At 35.2% G+C, this 19933-nt stretch overlaps 5 protein-coding genes across 5 annotated transcripts; 1 reads left to right on the top strand and 4 right to left on the bottom strand.

The window, feature by feature from the left end:
- Positions 1–453: 453 nt before the first annotated feature.
- LOC140745323 (uncharacterized) lies at positions 454–1421 on the bottom strand. The gene has a single exon (XM_073077100.1). It carries the CDS (start codon positions 1287–1289, stop codon positions 561–563), a length of 729 nt encoding a protein of 242 aa, XP_072933201.1. The 5' UTR covers positions 1290–1421; the 3' UTR covers positions 454–560.
- Positions 1422–4481: 3060 nt separating this feature from the next.
- LOC140745202 (uncharacterized) lies at positions 4482–5855 on the bottom strand. The gene has a single exon (XM_073076939.1). It carries the CDS (start codon positions 5500–5502, stop codon positions 4537–4539), a length of 966 nt encoding a protein of 321 aa, XP_072933040.1. The 5' UTR covers positions 5503–5855; the 3' UTR covers positions 4482–4536.
- Positions 5856–12502: 6647 nt separating this feature from the next.
- On the bottom strand, positions 12503–13739 carry LOC140745320 (uncharacterized). The gene has a single exon (XM_073077095.1). It carries the CDS (start codon positions 13737–13739, stop codon positions 12570–12572), a length of 1170 nt encoding a protein of 389 aa, XP_072933196.1. The 3' UTR covers positions 12503–12569.
- Positions 13740–13967: 228 nt separating this feature from the next.
- Positions 13968–15320, top strand: LOC140745321 (uncharacterized). The gene has a single exon (XM_073077096.1). The coding sequence runs from the start codon at positions 14263–14265 to the stop codon at positions 15124–15126; it is 864 nt and encodes a 287-aa protein (XP_072933197.1). The 5' UTR covers positions 13968–14262; the 3' UTR covers positions 15127–15320.
- Positions 15321–15331: 11 nt separating this feature from the next.
- LOC140745318 (uncharacterized) lies at positions 15332–17079 on the bottom strand. Its single transcript, XM_073077094.1, has one exon. It carries the CDS (start codon positions 16977–16979, stop codon positions 15444–15446), a length of 1536 nt encoding a protein of 511 aa, XP_072933195.1. The 5' UTR covers positions 16980–17079; the 3' UTR covers positions 15332–15443.
- Positions 17080–19933: the final 2854 nt, after the last annotated feature.

The raw sequence follows: 19933 nt of genomic DNA, 5'->3' as shown, positions 1-19933 counted from the left end.
TAATATGCAGAAAAGAACATATTGTGATAGGAACTAAATATGTCATAATGATAAAATAAAATATTACGATTTTTGCGCACGGCATGCGTCGCCACGCCAGAAATCGGTTTTACGTGCGGCTATAGATGTTTCACATCAAAATAGGTACTTTTAATTGTATAAACTACAGTTAAAAGCTACTTAAATATGTAAAGAGGTATTTTAAAATATACAAAAGTTATTTAAGAGTTTCATAAAGTACTTAAATTATTATAAAAAATATAATTGTAAGATGTGTGACATGTCTATTTGACTTAAAATAAACATTTTTCCTTAGGTCAAAAAAGTAGATTAGCATGATACTACTTAATCGTTTCTGGATCTTTTTCTAGTTTCGATAAATATTTTTCGAAATCACCACGATTCCATAATTATTTAAAAATATTTACTAAAGGCAAATCAGTAATCGCTTTCCATATAATCAAAAATTGCATATTAATAGAGCTACCTAATTAATTAATTATACAGGAACAATAATGTTACAAGAACGACGTTACGAAACCTTTCTTCTTTAATAACTACTATTTATTTTTTGTAAAGTAAGAATCAAATCCTTGGGAATCACTATATCCTTTCAATTCCTTGTCAATATTTTCATTGTCTGAAAAACCTTCCTTTCCATAAAGTCCTTTGGTATGATCATGATGGAAATGGCCTTTATTAAAGCCTACACCCCCAGCAACTTTGAATCCTGTTCCCTTGGCACCAACTTTCTTAATAACACCACTTGTTACATCATCTTCGAAAAACTCCTTTTCCTTTTTATACTCATCCTTATGATGTACTTTATGGAATCCTCTGGTTTTCGTTCCTTTTTTGTATTCCCTGTCTTCTTTTCCGGTGACTCCGACAGCTTTACCAGCGGCCTTCTTATATAGCCCATAAACATCGTTATCGTTATAATTTCCTTGATCGTGACCTCCAAAAACTTTGAAGAACTTTTTCAAATCGTCAATATTCGTTTTGATTGATACTCCTTTGTTGTCCGTATTTTTCTTTTTAGAACCTGTCGCATCCACACTCGTGTTCAGCTTTTCGCTCTTAGCACTTTTGTCACTTTTCGAAGTTTTGTCGGCTTCTTCGAGAAGCTTGGAGAAGTCATCCAGGTCTTCTTCCTCGACTTCGTACTTGAGGTCGTCGATGTCGGTGTCGAGTTTGTCGTATTCCAGCGTGCCGACACGCACTGGCTTCGATTCAGCCCAATAACAAGCCAATGTCAACGAGAGAACAAAACACAATTTCTTTTGCATTGTGATCTAATTTTTTTGTTGCCTCTTGCGCAATCGAAGTAGGTTGCGACACTGACACACATGGCATCCATCTTGTTTATATAGCCTTTTGTTAAGAATTGGTGATCAAGGGTATATTTTTTAGAAGATGCTTCGATAGTATTTCTGGTTCCACGCCGTTGCATCCGAGATTACGATGCAAGTAATTGGCGTGGCGATTCGGATCGGTCAAGGCCCCAGTATTTATTTACTAGTGAATTACGATCAATGTTTATGTTACTTTTATTCTGACCTTTGTTTTTACATTAATGACGTGAACTGTATGCCATATTATAATACGTAATTACATTTCTATTAAAAGATAATCAAATTATAACCGGTCATGAAGGTTTAAAATTTAATTCCTAAAAGTATTGATGTGTTATAAAATTGTTCATTTAGTTGCCTACATCATCACGCTGATCATTATGTGCAGGGAGTAATCCTTTCACCACACATATTCATTCATTCATTTTATTATTTGGGTGTAGGATTTCGCTTACAACATAGGGTCTTTTGACACCTTACGATTTCCTACAACAACAAAAATTACCAACTGCTTCCCCAATAACAAGTAAAATTGACTGCCGAAAGTACCTATGTTCCGGAAGTGGTCATAAAAATAAAATTAACCTACACGCTGACTATCCTGCTCTTACATATTGCTTTCGACACACTCGAGCTCAGCTATGGACGCTTCGAAGTAAAACGTAGCACTGAATATAGATAATATATAAGTAATTTAATATATAGTATTTTACTGACATTTTAATATTCTATTTATGAAACAGGCAGAAGCTATCAGTTATAAGATTTCCTAGTAAAAAATCTTTATAGGACTTCATTTAGTCTGGGTATAATTTTACAGAATATTTTTTCCAACGTTCCTTCATTTATGTTATGATATATTAAATATTGTATGTGTATAAAATAGTAATACAAAATTTTGATGGCGCAAAATTTGCTGTTAATGTTTTTGCGTACTTCCCCAATTTATTTATGGGCACAATAAGATGTGATGGGTACATCTATTTTGACATGGATTCTGTAGATTTTGTCTTCCAAGAAATCACATTTACCTCACGATTCATAGTTACTGTTAATTATATTAACTAATGTGGTATACAATAGGGAATATGCACATTTTTATTTTATTATTTTAAACCACTTATCACATCGTTTTAACATAGTAAAAAATATAAACAATTTTATTAGTGTTTGAAATATTTTTTTAAAAATTATTTAAAGTATCAATAAAATTTGACACATTTGAACGCCGCCATTTTTCGCGCTCTTTGAATGACGTCACGTAGCGTGATTTGTATTAATATTGATGATAACTGTATGCACATAAAGGTATTATTAAACGTTTTCAGGTTTCATCGCTATTTACACCATGGGAAAGGCTAAATAACCACTTTATAAATATTTCCTAGAGTTATTGTGCAAAACTAGTACTATAAATACATTATATAGTGTTTTTTCTTTTGCAAAAGATGCGAAAATACGAAAAACGCAAGATTATACGAAACAGATATAGTATCTCCAAAATCGCATTAACATTTGTATTTACTGTAACAAAAAAATAATTTTAGGTAAATGATTTTAAAATATTGCATTGATCATCTACTTCGTTAGGTACTTATCGACTTTTACAACAAACACTATCATTTGAAACACACAAAATGCATTATAATCTATTATAATATTATAAAGATAGGTGAAGATAGGTGATAGGTTGAAGGTGGTAGAACCTTTTGTGGTTCGACTCCGGAGGCACTACCGCCACACCTATTTCTACCTAATAACAGCAGTGTTAGGTGATGCTGTGTTCCGAAGTGAAGGGTGTGGTAGGAGACAGACTTTTCCGAGGCGTTCCAGCTTAGTCCTCAGGGGTAGCGGCGCATCTGTGGCCGACCTTAGGTGGGAATATCTAATCCTATCTGGGGTTGATTACAGATGTCCATGGGCGGACTGTATGCTCGTCTGCTATATTACAAAAAAAAAAGAAAAAAAAAAAGAATATTAACATAATAAGTTATGATCAGTTAAATATTTCCGAATTGACCTATGAATAAAAAACAGTTTATACATTTTGCATATTTTAGGTAAATAGTCCGATTGTGCTTTGACAAAACTACTTTCAATCATTGTTCTTGATTATTCCTAATAATACTATCTAGAAAAATCGCACTAGGTAATAAATAACACTGTAGGAATATAGACAAAAACAATTTTTCTCTCAAACAGTTTAAATATCGACGCCGATAAACATCGTAACACGCTATGTGACGTCATATTTCGATTCGACCAATGGGAATGCGTTTTGCAAATTTGAATTTCGCGCGCATAATTTACGATTTTTGATTAAAGTTTTAAACAATTTAACACGAAATAAAGAAAAAATAATGGTTTAGATGTAATTTCAGGACCGTAATGTACCGAGGAAAAAAATAACAAGCAAATCTAAATCACATGCATATTCCCTATTTATTATATTTGATTTGTAACCAATTACTTAGATAATTTAAATTTGATTGCTTCTCCACGGGCGACTAATTAGGTTCTATTAATTCAAATAGTGTCAAACTAAACTCAATACCATTTTTAATCGATTAGTTTTATGTCTGAAGCCATGAACTACTGTTACAAACTTGAAAATATTTTTTCATTGCAAAAATAAGCTTATTCATTGACCACTTTCAAATCTAGACTTAGTATTTCGTAAATATTTTTTAGCTATCACAATTCACTTAATTATAGTTTAATATTAAGTATCTATAGAGATTATGTATAAATTAATGAAAACAATTAGTAAGCTTTTTAAGGATTCGATAAAATTATGAGGTAAATTTACTGAAATTTACTGTAAGGATTTTGTAGATTTCGGTAGAAAAACGAAAAACAAACACAACATCCAAAATTTATTACTATGGATGTGTTTATGTAGTAACCAACTATGTATATAAAAATATTATTGGTACACAAATAAGTACCTATTTGTGTTTTGTCAGGAACTCTATTAAGGATACTTACATAATAAAAATCATTCAATAACTTCTACCATGGTGTAAGTCACTACTTCAAACGAAAAGAAAAATAGGTTTATCTTAAATATACATTTATTTGCAATATAAAATCTATTGTCTTCGTATATCAAACATAACAAAATAATCAAGAATTCGAATTAAATAAATAACATATTTACAAGTATCTAGGTCGTTCGTATTTATTCGTCGTCTTCGTCTTCTTCGCTGTAGCCGTATTCTTTGGCGTGTTTCTTACCACCTTGTTCTCCGTATTCCTTACCGTGTTTGTATTCACTCTCGGAGCCTTCTTCGGCAGAATGAGATCCTTCACCATCATCAACGTGGCCCTTCGAATGGTATCCAGCCTTTCCGTGGTTATCTTTCTCATAAGCAGAATCACCTTTACCGCCCTTAGCGTGATCGCTGTCATATGATTCCTGGTGCTTGTTTGCATAACCATATTTCTTAGAGTGCCCGTCTTTCTCTGCGACATCATAGAAGTCGTGATCTTTTTTGAACTCGTTCTTGTTGTATACGTTGTGGTATCCAGTCACTTCCTCTCCCTTGCTATGATGCTTCTTATGGCCATGATCTCCCTTCTTGTAACTGCCTCCGGATTCATGGTGCTTGCCGTGAGCGGCGGCCTCGTCGTGGTAAGCGCCCTTTTCGCCTTCACCCTTTCCGTAATGTCCTTCGTCATGCTCCTTAGCATAATCCCCAGCGTCGCCCTTTTCGATGTATTCCTTAGAATGGTAGCCCTTGCTTCCTTTTGCGCCCTCGTCTTCATGATGTCCTTTGTGGAATTTGTTGCCGCCGCCTTTAGCATATTCGTGGCCGTGTCCCACTAAGCCATCATCTCCATCATCATCGCCATCCTCATCAGAATCATCGTCGTCTTCCTCGGCGTCTTCTACTGCAATCGGCTTAGCAGCAATATAAGGTAGGGGTACTGCAGCTAAATCGTAGGCCTCAAAAGCTTTCACGGGACCCAATGTTAAGGGAGCCGGGAATGCCTGTGGCTGATACCCGTGTCCTCCTAACTGTATAAAGCTGGCGGGCCCGTCGTTGTCACTTCGGTAGATGTAGCTGGTAGCGGGCGGCGCGTATCCAACCTGTATCGCCAAGGCGCCAGTCAGAGCTACTAAGATACTAAGAGCAGTCCTCATCTTGAGATCTGTTTGCTACTGTTAGCTGTGCTGTAATACTTTGATAACACGGTTACCCAATATTTATATCAGTGTTAGAGACAAAAGAAGGTCCGTGAGTGTTCTAGCTACCTTTCCCGTAGCCATGTAACAGATTGCTTATCAGACGAGGTTATAGGTGACAATGACGTCGGTAATGAAAAAAATGGTAATTGTTCAATATTTGTCTAGCGTGTTAACCGCAAGTGAATTAGCGCGTAAATTTTTTTAGGTGACGCCTACGAGATGCGAAAGTAGTAAAAAACTATTAAGATTTTTTTAAACGTTATGTTACAGTTTGTCTTTTTTTGGTTACCATAAATACAAGCTATAAAATCAATATAAAAATAAGTTCTTATTGATTAATATACTTCTTAACCACGTAGATTTTGTTCGATATATATCTTATACGGAAGTTATGGTTTATTATATGAAAAAAAATACTAAAAAACTATAAAGATTATAATATTATTATTTTAAAAACTATTGTTTATGGGTATATAGCCGCTAGGTTATTTCTGCTTATGAAAATGCTTCTATTTACCAATAAATAGAAGCATTTTCGGGTCCCTCTAACTTCTGAATGCTGAACGCCTGAATTTTCAGTAACCACGAGGGCATAACACATTTTATTCAACTTTAATCTGTAGTTTGCGAACAAATTGAAATTCCTTGATTTTGTTACTGACATACTTACCCATTATTACCAAAATTCTTAGGTAGTTCTAGTTCTAAAAAACTCATATTATAAGTTTCAATTTTTGAGCACAAAATAACTTGCCTATAAAGCAAGGAAAACCAAAAACATACTCCAATTAATGAATATAAGTTATATGTCTAAATAAAACGTTTTCGATAAATGTCGATTTTAGACAAACAAAAAAAATAGTTTTTACTAAATCAAAAGATAATTTATTTCTGTAATTATGTCCACAGTAAATCATTTATAATTATTGTATACATCTCTAAATTAATCAATAAGTATATCAAAAATATATACCGTTAAAATATTCTCTGAGACCTACACAATTTCAATATTACATACTATAAAAAAATCGATTAAATTATTCTGGGCAGTTACGCATATGACATCACTAAATAATTAAAAATATAGGATTTTGGCGGCAAACGCATCACGCATGACTTTTCAAACAATGATTGAGCATGATGGTTATATAAAAAGCTTATAATAAAATTAAGTTACTAAAACGATTCAAACGAATATTTGTTTATTTTTAACGAAACGGCTTTTGCAGAAAATTTTACAACGGTAAGTAGATAATTCAATCATATTAGAATTTGCGTAAGATATTTCGCTGAGCGGGTAATTAGAACCTGAGATTAGAACATGTGACTTTTGAGTTATGCTCGTCACATGGTTTATCAATTTTTACTACGATAGTATATAGGTAACTATATTTTGAGCTACCTATTAATGAAGTGTTTGTCTACGAGACAAATAATCGCAATCTATTTTTATTAATCGTAAAAACAGGCTATGATTTGAACTATGACAGAATATGATTTTTACATTAGAAATAAAATAATAATAAGTAAGATTACAGTATGCCAGTACTATAATGTTTGATTACGAAATACTAGAACTTTTCGAAACAATACAACTGTTTACTGTGTGTTAAATCGTATTTAACATAAAAATGATTTATTAGTGCAGAACTATACTTCGCTAAGCATGACTATTGAACTTAATGTTTATAAGAAACAGCGCGAGTAGTTGCGCAAATGGGAGCATTTTAGGGATAAAGCCCAAAATACTTAAATCCCTATTATATCTTCTGTGTATTTAAAACTATGATTTTATTTTACCAAATGTTTTAATTTGCTCCGGCCTGTGTATTTCTTGTACAAAAAGTTAGCAACCTCAGAATAATTATTAATATTTACTCTGTGTTAGCAACCCTCTGTAGTGTACTAATAATTCACCAAGTACGAGTCAAACTTGCACACGGAGTCTTCCGTACCACCTAATTATCATTATTTTTTACTTATTTTTATTCATTTTATTATTTTCAACAATACTTACTTATATGACACAACAATAGGTGACGTTGGGGTAATGATGAATGATACGTAAACAACGTATAATAAAATTAAAATAACTATATAAAATATGTTTTATGGTTCTCATTTGTATTTATTATAATACCAGTTATAGAAGTAAACGGATTGTAAAAATTTCAACTAGTACGATTTAACAGTTAGATCGAAAAATGCCGAAAAAATCCGGTTTGTAGTATGGAGACCCCCTTTATTATTCAACTTTATATTATTGTTGTTATAGCAGCCACCGTTATGCATTTTCTGTAAAAAAAATTGACTATCATGTGACTATCTATTACGGTTCCGGAGATATAGCCCTGTGACAGACGGACAGACAGCGAAGTCTTAGTAATAGGGTTCCGTTTTTACCCTTTTGAGTACGGAACCCTAAAAACTAAAAGTATATTTTAGTTATGTAATTTGTACGTAATTTTATAGAAAGAAAATTTCTCATAATGGATACAGTATGAAATGTAAAAGTCTATCTAGCTACAAATCTAATATTATATTGCCCCTGGCAAGACTTGATGATTGCGCTCCTGAGACTGTATGTAGAAAAAAATCCTAAACAATCAAGTATGAAAATTTAGGACCTTTTTTTCGCTGGCTGGCAAATGCGCACACTGAAGGTTCTACCCCTGGGAACCGCCTATAAGACCAAACCCTTAGTGACGATGCTAATGTCAGCAACAAACAACATGTATTTTATAATTTCACCGTGCTCGTGCAGTGGGTGATAAAAATTCAAAACATTGGATGTTAATTATGCCTCTAGCATTTTTAATAAACTCATGTTGGATAGGATCGACGATATCGGTGTGGCCAATGCTCGATCTAGAGGAACTTAAGCTGGGCAATTGTCTAGAGTGGCAAAATTGCGAGTAAGCGCATCTTACAAGTATGAAGTTAATTAATTTATTTTTTATGTACATTCATTTTATGTGAAGGTTCGACCCTTTGTTGTTCGACTCCGGCGGCACCACTGCCACACCTATTTCTGCCAGTTAAGCGCTGCTGTGTTCTGGTTTGAAGTATGTGGTAAGAGAGGCATACTTTTCCGAAGCGTTCCAGCATAATTCCTCAAGGGTAGCAGCGCATCTGTGGCCGCCCTTAGGTAGGAATATCTAATCATATCTGAGGTTACTTACAAATAGCCATGGGCGGCAGAAGCCACTCCGTAAGGTGGACCGCACGCTTGTCTGCTACTCCAATATTATAAAATATACATTATAGAAACTTTAAATAGAAACTAAATTAAAAAATTAAATAAAAGCGTGGTACTAAAAAAATTGCAGTATCCTAAAAATAACTAAAATTATACATAAAAAATAAATGAGCCAGATCGCTTACAACTTTAACAACTTATTCGTATGCTTATTAACTTTAGAAGGATAAATAAAGATCCTACGCTGCCGTATTTGAAAGACTCTCTATTTCCTGTTTTAGAAACGCTTTTTATGTAAGCTATTTAATCATATACAGAGCTATTTAGTAACCCACGATACGGCACTGTAGTTACATATGTCTCTGAATATCATATTGTAATGCGTCTCGGATTTATTTTTGTTGAATAATCATCAACCCATTAACGTGCCACTGCTGGGCACGGGTCTCCTCTCATAATGAGAAGGATAAGGCCATAGTCCACCGCGCTGGCCAAGTGCGTATTGGTAGACTTCACATACCTTTTTGAGATTTTTTTTTGTTTTTTAAGTCTCTCAGGTATGCAGGTTTCCTCACGATGTTTTCCTTCACCGTTTAGCAAGTGATAATTAATTTCTAATACGCACATAACCTTGAAAAATCAGTACCATCGCAACGGTACTGAAAGTGATCTGTACAGTTGTAAATAAATAATTACTTGTGTTTTATATACTAATCTGGATATAGGCGAAAGAGTAATTACTTTTTGTCAAACTTTTTTCAGAGACAGACAGATTCAGAGACATAACGTCGACAATTGTGGAAGACCTTTTTCTTGGTGACTATAGAAACAGATTATAAGAAAATTGTCTTTCTTTTTTATCTAAAGGGGAAATTGATTTGCCGATTGATAGTTTATGGTAAAAAAAATTAACGGTCCAACACAAGGTCCAATGTTCAAAAGAATTATAATGCCGGTTATAGAGGATGTCCACCATGCATTACCCCCACGTCTATTAAGACCTGACCTAAATTACATCTGACTTATAATCTGATGAAGTTCAAACAAGTCTATAAACAATTTTCGAATATCCTTGTTCTATTCAATTTAATTAACAATTTAAACGGGACATTTTAATTAAACTTAACTACCAAACCTATTAGTTAATAAACAGATGTCGATGATGATATTTGGAGATTTTATTTAAATGTTCAAAATTATTATTTAAAATATTGAGATAAATTTAGTAATACAAATAAACCATACAAGAATAAAAATGTATTCGTTTTACAATATGGCTTACAATTACTTCTAAAATAAATTAGTTATTTACAAATATACCAAAAGTCAACAATACTATAACAAATATTTTTAAACCTCCGACGTTAATGTCGGATCTTGAAGCCGTAGTTTTTTCCGTCGTGGCTTCCACCTTGAGAGCCGAAGTCAGCGTGTTTTCCGTATGAGGCTTCCCCGCCTTCTTCCGCTGAATGGGCGGCTCGGTGCCCCTCATCGGACTCTTTTTCATGATGACTGTGTTTTCCAGCATCAGCCGAGTGGTTTCCAGATTCGTGAGAACCTCCCTCCTTGTGTCCCCCGGCGTCTGTCCCGTGATGTTCGTGTCCATTGTTATACTTGTGGAAACCACCTTCATGTTTGTTGCCGTCATAAAAGTCGTGATCTTTTTTCTCTTCATCTTTGTTGTATTGGTTGTGAAATCCACCTGTCTCCTCTTCCTTGCTGTGCGCCGCCTTGTGCCCGTGATCACCCTCTTTATATCCATGTCCTTGAGCATAATGTTTTCCATACGCGTCGGCTTTACCATAGTCCTTTTTGTGACCATCTCCGTTAGATATGGAATAACTTTCATATTTTTTAGTATTGTAATCTCCGGCGCCACCTTTACCGTAGTGATGGCTGTTCTTGTAGCCCTTGTATCCTTTATCTCCATGGGCGTGATGTTCTTTCGAGTCGTGCTCCTTCCCATCGCCGTGTTCGTGGTAAATTCCGCCTTTAAACTGACCTACTTCTTTTAAATAATCATCAAAATCTTTTTTGCTGTTATCATAGTGTTTTGCGTAGTCCGCAAAATATTTGCCGTAATCTTCTTCCACATCCGCTGTATCTTCGTCTTGTTCGTCCTCTTCGGACTTTTCTACGACAGGTATGACGTGCGACTCGCTGGATTCAGATGCTGCCTTGTTTTCATCTTCTTTAGCATAGAATGGGCCTGCCGCGACTGGGATGGGTGCTGTGAAAGCGTGTGGCTGTTCGTAAAACTTTTTCAGATGCTCCATGATTTCACTTTCTCCCATATGCGTCACACTTGCCGGGCCGTCGCTCTCCTTCTTATAAAGGTAGCCAGTGGCGGCCGGCTGAAGGTCCGAACCGGTGGTGCGAACCATGACCATCCTTTCTACGGTCTCCCGCATCTCGATGCAGGATCCACATGTAATGAGCAGTAACAAAAAAGCTATAGATCGCGTCATTTTCCCGCGGCCGAGTCCGACGGTAATGACCACCGGTAACGACACAAATACTTATATAGCGAACATAATAGCATCGAACATTGACATTCATAAATGGCCCGAATCAATCGCTCTCTCGATTGGGCAACGGTCTTCTGTGTCAATGATAATGAAAAACCCTGTATAATTTGGACGGTGCATTGCTGCGCACTTAAGGCCACAAAAAGATATGTCGAGCTTGAATTGCCTTGTCTTCGGCTGCAGCACGTAGTTCAGTTCACGTTTCGCGCGCACTTTTGCATGTTACAAAAGAAAAGTAAACAATAACGTGGCAAATATAAATAGCGGTTCTTATATTGATCCGACGTTGTAGTAAAAATAGAAGGTCGAATAATTTAATGAATTCTAGAATCGAATTTTATGACCAAGAGCAATCAATGCTCTTATTAGGTATTATTTACTTGCTCCCGCCCAAGGTGCACTGAACTGTACTTGCCAAATTCACACGCGAAAAATATTTTAAGCGCATGATTTATTTATATTATTTACAAGTACATGGTGATCAGTTTCAGGTAGAACCGCTGCTATATTTAAGAGTAGATGACAGATGTCCAAGGGCGGCATTGACTACTTACCATTAGGGACTGCATGCAGGTCTACTTACTACTTGAATCTTGTATAAAACTTATCTAAGTATTTCATTTGTCTATGCAATAAAATATTTGAAATTATCAAGTTCCGAAAGTGAAAATAATAATTAAGTAATTATGGTCATAGTTACTTGGTACCGACCAATTAAATGAATGAATTGAAATTATTGTGACGAAACAACCTACCTTTGTATTCGGTTTTATTTTCACTTTATTATACCTACTTTTTTTTATAATATTAGAGTAGCAGACGAGCATGCAGTCCACCTGATGGTAAGTGGCTACTGCCGCCCATGGACATCTGTAATAAACCCCAGATAGGATTAGATATTCCTACCTGAGGTCGGCCACAGATGCGCCGCTACCCCTGAGGACTAAGCTGGAATGCCTCGGAAAAGTCTTTCTCCCTTACCGCACCCTTCAAACCGGAACACAGCAGCACCTAACACTGCAGTTATTAGGTAGAAATAGGTGTGGCGGTGGTGCCGCCGGAGTCGAACCACAAAGGGTTCTACCACCTTCAACACTTGGTTTTTTAATTTTATTTTTATAACAAATCGAGATTTCCACAAAATGGTCATAATACATCTACAAGTATAAAATCTTTAAGTAACTTGTGAAATTAGGAAATCCAAGGACATTAAAAATGGCAATGAAATAAAATTAATGCATTTTATTTGTATATACAAAACTGATAATAGGTAATTATTTTATTATCATTCAACCTTAACGATTTCTATAGCTAGTATGATTTTTAACTTTCTTATGTATTTTTACATTCGGTGCCCTTTTCGATTTACTTCTATTGGAGTCTACTTGTTTATTTATGCCCCATGATTTTTTTTCACCGAATGCGCCGTTTGTGGGCTCTACTAATGGATTTTCTATTAAAATGTCTTGTTCATCCAAATGGCCTGGATTCATCCTGTAAAACAAAGCGTAGGGAGTCTCATTCATATCCACCAACTCTTCATGATTTCCAATTCTAGAAGGTACTACATTATTTTTGTATTCGTTGTAGCTATCTTTGTTCATATAGTTTCTTACAGTGTCAGAAATGGTATTCGTTTGCATATATTTATCGGGTGGATTAGGTTTGGTGTCTAAAGTTTCTCTCTTCTTGTTATCCAATTTTTGCAGATTCAAAATTGACTGTTTTGAAGCCATGTCTATGTTTCGCGAAATTGTGGTACGATCATTTGTCGTTGAAGTTTTATGCAAAATCTTGTCTTTTACTCCAGCACCTGACATTCTTTGATGAATGCTGGCCGACTGACCAACAAATTGAGGGACGTTTGATTTAACAACTTTTTGTTCTTTAGACACTGGTGCTCTGCGTTCATTTACTGCAACGAAATTCTGCTTCTTCTCGTAACTATTTTCACCATTCCTTGGATACTCGCGCTGATTGTAATTATGAACATTGTTAGGAATGTGCGGTTGATTGTCTGAAGGAGTAGTTTTTTCTTTGTCCTGATACGTTGTATCTAAATTTTCATTGGTCGAAGCACTTACACTTACTTCTTTCTCACCATATTTCGGAAATTCATCCTCCCTTGTATTAGTTCTCCGTTGAGAGTTTGCTGTATTTCTTAGTACCTGAGTACGTTCGATATAATTTTGATCGTCAACTGGAATTAGTGGCTTCAAAGGAGTTTTCAAGACTGTAAAATGGGAGTCAATGGCGTGCTCGTTCACTAGTTTCATGTATTTCTGATTGTTACTGCCAATGAAATACTTCTTATGACTGTTCATTCTGTTCATGTATGGTCCTGTACTGCTGACCGCTGCAACGTATCCTACGTTAGGATTCTCATCATATATGTAATACATAAATGCAGGTGCGACTGAATTTAAATAAAAAAATGCAGAAAAGATCTTGATCACTATCTTCATCTTGGTCGATTTGTGACTACCGACACAAGCCCACATACTATGTTCTTATAAACTAGTCGCGCATCATGTTTACAATGGGAAGTGTGTACAAAACAAAGATAAACAAACAAACAAATAGTTCAGAACATGAATAAGTGGTCATTGTCATTATATTTGATTCAACGTAACGTCTTTACGCTCATTGAGTTATGATACATGTGATTGGTATATTAACGTTTTTACTGATCTGATACTGATTTGATCTAGGTTTTTAATATAATTAAGTGCGTCTGCTAGTTAAGTAAAGTTTCAAAGTTTAATCTCAGTTTAAATGGATACCGCGGAACCCTATTTATAAGATAAATATAAACGTTCCCTTATGAAAATATTATCTACTAATCAACGCACAATGTCAATTCATACATTGTTTTCAATCATACGTTGTCAATAACGAAAACAATATTGTTTTCATTATAATCTAGAACAATGCGATCTTGTTCAGATCTTCTTCAGTTTGTCCAGCAGTGAAACGCAATAGACCACCATGAAGCTACTTATATTGTGTGCTATTATATTTTATTGCATAATTTCATCTGACGCTCGATTAATTCTACGGACAACAGATAAACCTAAAGATGAAATGACCTCAAATGATAACGTGAAAGATATATCAAGTTCCAAGGAAGAAATTGATGGTCCCGAAATCATTCATTACTATAAAGGAAAAGTACGTACACCACGGCAGGATGACAATACTCAAAAGAAAAATGCTACACGGAAAAATACCGATACACAAGCTAAATCTAAAACGGCCTTGGTAAAAAAACCTATCCCCAAGTATAAAGATGCTGAAAGCGACGAGGATTATCAATCAAAACACATTAAAACCAAGTGGCCCTCTAAATTAGTTGATTCGGCTGAACATGAGGATGAAGACTTCAGTTTGGATGATTACGACTTTGATGTCAATCACGACGAATTTATTGGTAGAGGGAAACCTTTAGAACCGCGTAAAGAACTAAGACGAGCAATGGAAGGATCTAAAACTAAATCGGCACAAAAAACTAAGCGGAATCTAATACGTAAAATAATAAATGCAGAACGAAATAATTTAGAGAAAATAACTAAGAAAGCGGGCACGACGAAGGAAAATGATTGTAATGACAATTTTCCTACCACAGTTAGTAGTATAGTAGTAGAAATTAATCCAATTAATAGAGAAGAGGATACTAGTGACGAACCCGAAGACAGCAATGAAGATCATGTTTTCATTAGAAACGCAAGATCGCCGTGGACTATTGGTAGCTATGTCGACAAATTGGGCGAAAAAACTTCGGTAATGATGACAAAAATTTTAAGTTTTCTCCCACTCTTCCCTCAAATTCCCGAGACCACTAGAATAGACTGAGTCAACTCATTTGGAAGCAATAATTAAGTGTAACAACTGTATGAAACCACAATTAATGTTCGACTTTGATTACACATATTAATTTAAATAGAAGGCATGTTGTTTTTAGATATAGTATAGTAGTGTATAAGCGTATAGAATATATAAAATATCGATTAAAGTTTAACAGGAAATAAAACGGATAATGGTTCAAATTTTATTTATTTATTTTTTATAAACCTGTAACAATCTTAAAAGTATATAGTTGTTTTAATCTAAAAATAGAACCTCGGTAAAAACATTTGTATATTGCACTAAGTACAAAATAAAATTTGTAGTTAAATTCCATACTGGTCAATGTAATCAGCACTGTTGCTTTGTGCTGCATTCTTAGCAATATTTCTGTAGCGATTGATATCATGTCTTTCGCTTGCTTTGTTATTATTTTCATTTTGTTTCTCTGTATTACTTTCTTTTGTTAAAGAATTTGCATTGTTACCCATATTTGCCACAGCATGAGATCGCAAAACCGCCTGTGATCTGCCATGATTAGATTTCATACCACCGATCTCTTTAGCTTGCGCTTTTTTATTGGTATTATCATAAAATTCGTTATCCTCCTGATATTCATCCTTGTGATAGACTCTCCGGAAGCCCTTCTTTTTTTCACCTTTATTTTGATTCTGATTAAGCATAAACTTAGATTCCTTTTCACTGTTTTCTGATCCAAAGAGATTAGCAAATGCATCCACAAAATCCTTAAATCCAATTTGATGCTGTCTTTTATGTCCATGTTCTAATGCCTGATGGTCATAGCTTTCATCACCCTTTTTGTATTCGTCATAACCTTTGTTACTGTCATAAGTTTTTTCAGTAACAGTTTGTCCAGTACCATACATTTTTTTACCCAAATACCCTATTTGCTGTCGTTTCTTTGGATGCTTATTATCTTCTAAACGTCTATTGCGTCCGCTGTCATCTATATCTTGGTAAGGTACGCCATGATCAAATTCTTCACCCCATGAGAAATCTTTGAAGATGAGAGGATATTCTTCGTTACTTCTATCAAAGTAATCATTTAGAACAAAAGAGAAAAAGGGTTGGTTACCATAAATAGGGTTATCTGTTGTTGCACCGTTATTATTCGCTGAATTTGCTCTAGGCCTAATTGGATTATAAGGAATATCATTGTCTAGATTTTCATGTACAGGAATAATAGATGTATCTGCGCCAAGCAAAACACGTTTATCATTTGCCTTTTCTTTTTCAGTTTCACCTTTTTTTATTTGATATTCATAGGGCCCGTGATAGGAATAAGGCCATCCATTATAAATATTTGTAGAATCAGTCCTCACGTCTTCATCGTCTATTTTAAACTTATCAGAATCGTAATTCATGAACATTTCTTTCACAGTATTTTCGCCCGGTATTATTGATTTTAAATGTTGGTTAATAGCCTCTATATCTTGATCCTTTTCCTGGATATATTTTGTTTCAGCCTTCATACGCTCTTCATTTTGTTTGGGCGTCGAGACGGTAACTCCATTTTTTATTTCACTCCCTGTAGTTTTATAGTCTTGATATTTCGTTGCATTGTCTTGATATTCTCTTGCACCAAGTGTGGAAGTAATGTTAGGTCTCTCAAAATCTTTTGCGGTTGTAGCAGTCGTTTGACTTTCTGTTGATTTCACGTATGAATTGTCAAAAGTCGTCATAAGCCCAGGCCCGTCACTAACTCTACTATACACGTAACCAGTTTGTATTGGATTTGAGTTAGCTCTAGACTTCCTCGAAACGTACATTTGATGCTGAAAGCTTTGCATCTCTAATTGAGCTCGTGAAATAGCACAAAATATGAGCAGTGCACGTATCATCGCTGGCTACATAGGCACGTTTAAACTCAAGCTGTGGTATCAAGTAAACTGGAAAGGGGCTATCGGTCGATGTTTTTATTAATTGTTTATTGTTCCCCACTTGATGCTTTCACATTGTTTTAATGACAATGGAGTAGACAACAGTTCGAGTTGAGAAATATCCGAAATGTATCGCTAAAATGCACAATTGGATATCGGTCTACGGCTGGTAAGTATGAAAGTGTTGTAATATTTTATTAAATTCTTGTACGATATACAGACATTAAGATACACAGAAGATTGGTATTTTATTATAAAGATTTAGTTTAGTTATCTGTTGTATAGATAGTCTTGATAGATAAAAAAATACCAAAATATTATTAGAACCGCCTTATTAGAATACCTCTCTTGTTAGAATGAATCTTAGTTCATTCTAATCCAGCATGCAGTCCACCTAAACTGGTCACTGCACACTGCACATGGATTTCTGTAACTAAATAAAAAATGGATGTTCTACTTGAAGCCGATCACAGACGCGTTGGCACTCTGAGTAGTAATAAGACAGTCACCCCTTACCTACATAAAAAACCATATCACTGAAAATCAAATACACTTCACACTAGAAATTGGTTAGAGATATACAGGGTGATTTTTTCAAATAGGCCTTCAGGGCCAAATCCGAAACTATAAGGATTAGCTAAAAATGCTGAAAGAAGTTACGAGGCCGATTTTGATAAAAACTAAAACTCCATCATTCCTTTTTTTAAATATCTTTTTCCTTAGCCGGGAATCGAACGAATTCATTTTTAAAAAAAAATACATGTATATTATTCCACTATCTGATAGTATCGCTTATAATTAAAGGAAAAGGAAAATTTTGAAGAAAATACATATTTTTTCATACATTGGCATACTAATCCTTAAGAATTATACATAACATGTGACTTATGTATAATTCTTTAGGACTATACATAAGTTATAACATTGAAGAATTTGTTGGTTAATCAACTAATTCTTCATTGTATGACCATGACATATGGCTTAGTATTAGAAAGGGTGGTAAGCCACCCTTAAGTATTGATGCAAGGCACAAACGAACTAGCTTCCTAGTCCAAGACTAAGTAGGTACCTAGCGAATCCCAAATTTACCTAGTACAACCCATCTCGAGTTCCTAATCTTAAACTATTCATTATAGTTATTATAGTAGTTCCTATTTATGTTATATTTTTTTGATAAAGCTCAGGGGTATTACGCCGTGTGCTAAACAAAAATATTGTCGCCCATTTAGGGAGATATTTTAATGAGTACTCTCTGAGTACATCTGTAACCTTACTACTTATACCAGCTACGCGGTAACATCCTTAGCGTGATTCAGGAAATGTTACAGCGCCATCTAGTCACTTCTAAAAAGGCTAGGTCGTATCTACAACTCGTAACCTCCATAACCTCCTTCCCTTAGGTGTCTAGGTTATTGTCTCTATATTGCCGGGGCTACGGTATCTCCTGCCTGTTGTAAAAAGCTACTAAAAGGGGGCTTCCGGGGTTGCGGGTGGCAAGAGTGGGAGCTCGGACCACTCGGCCAGCGACTCCGGGAAGGACGGCGGTATGTGTGTCGCATGCGGTCGTAAACACCAGACGGAATGGAGAGCGCCGTGCTCACCTGGACGGAGCCTGATGGGGCAACACGTTCAGAGGACTCCGTTTGCGTTTCGTTGGAGATCCAGGAGACGTCTCCGCAGCGTTGAGGATGGCCACCGGGAGGGTTTTAGTATTATCGCTCCCACGAACTTGGTACCTTTTGAAGGTTTTCCCCTCGTTGACGAAAAAAAGGTTATAATAGGTTATAAAGGTGTTAAAACCTTTTGTGGTTCGATTACGGAGGCACCACTGCCAAGACTTGCACCACCTTAAAATGTATACAGAACCAATCATAAACCATCAATATGCCGGACAACCAGCCTTCGATTAGTCGCGGTCGCAGGTCGCGTGCCATGCTAATCGTAGCAACTGCAATGTGAATTGAGCAAAAACATTGGCCAACATTATGATCGTCCAGTTGAACTCAGAACGTTTTGATGACTATTTAGTTTTTATTTTTCCGAATTAATTACGTTTAGGTGGTAAAACAGTGTAGCCGACAGGCACCACTACTCCTATTTCTATTTGGAATTGGCTACAAATGTACTATTAGCAATTATGTCGACTACATGCTCGTTAATATTTATAAAGAAAGAAAGTTATTGGAAAAGTATCCCTTCATTTTCATTTTTATTGCACGTAAAGATTTGCAACGGACTTTTAACTCTTACCTACTATCCAGACAATCCCACATTTGAGTTTTCTTGATAGACAACTAAAAAGACGGGTAGTTTTATAAATACAGAGATAACCGAAATCTATTAATTATTTAAACGTTTGTCAGTTGTTTTATTTAACCAATTAAATACGACACAAGCAGGTACACAAAAAAACACAAGTTCAGTCAGACAGATTTATTACATCGATTCAGATGAAACAGTTTTAGAGTTCTTATAAAAATAAAATTTTCTACATAATTTTGTAAAAGCCTCGTACAAACTTAGTACAAACAAGTTATAAACACTTCACAAACCTGATGTAGGAAATTCTCATGTGACTGAAATTTTTAGATCAAAACCTTCAGGCTATTTTGTTTTTGATATTTACATTACCAATATATAAATATAGCCCGTAGTTAGTTAATATGTCTAGATTGATCGACATGATCTAAATCTGAAAATAGAGTCGATAAGTCGACGGGTATTGGGGGCTTTTCCTTTCAACGGGATTGTGTCAGTTGACAGTAAAAAACCCTTATTCCCGGATTTAAGGCATAGCCACACTAGGCGATAACATAAAATAAGAAGAATTTTTCATATATTTTTTATTTCTCTAGAGCTTGTTTTGGTCAATTTATACACCGTAGCACAGGGATACTGATATAAAAATAAAAGAT

The sequence above is a fragment of the Epargyreus clarus genome, unplaced genomic scaffold (assembly GCF_041222505.1).
Source record: "Epargyreus clarus isolate Ecla_fem2 unplaced genomic scaffold, WU_Ecla_fem_2.2 ptg000010l, whole genome shotgun sequence".
Taxonomy (NCBI): Eukaryota; Metazoa; Arthropoda; class Insecta; order Lepidoptera; family Hesperiidae; genus Epargyreus; species Epargyreus clarus.
This window is presented reverse-complemented; position numbering and strand designations above follow the sequence as displayed.

Excerpts from the sequence above, each read along its gene's own strand:
- LOC140745323 (XM_073077100.1), bottom strand. The coding sequence starts at position 1,289 with ATGCAAAAGAAATTGTGTTTTGTTCTCTCGTTGACATTGGCTTGTTAT.
- LOC140745202 (XM_073076939.1), bottom strand. The coding sequence starts at position 5,502 with ATGAGGACTGCTCTTAGTATCTTAGTAGCTCTGACTGGCGCCTTGGCG.
- LOC140745320 (XM_073077095.1), bottom strand. The coding sequence starts at position 13,739 with ATGAAGATAGTGATCAAGATCTTTTCTGCATTTTTTTATTTAAATTCA.
- LOC140745321 (XM_073077096.1), top strand. The coding sequence starts at position 14,263 with ATGAAGCTACTTATATTGTGTGCTATTATATTTTATTGCATAATTTCA.
- LOC140745318 (XM_073077094.1), bottom strand. The coding sequence starts at position 16,979 with ATGATACGTGCACTGCTCATATTTTGTGCTATTTCACGAGCTCAATTA.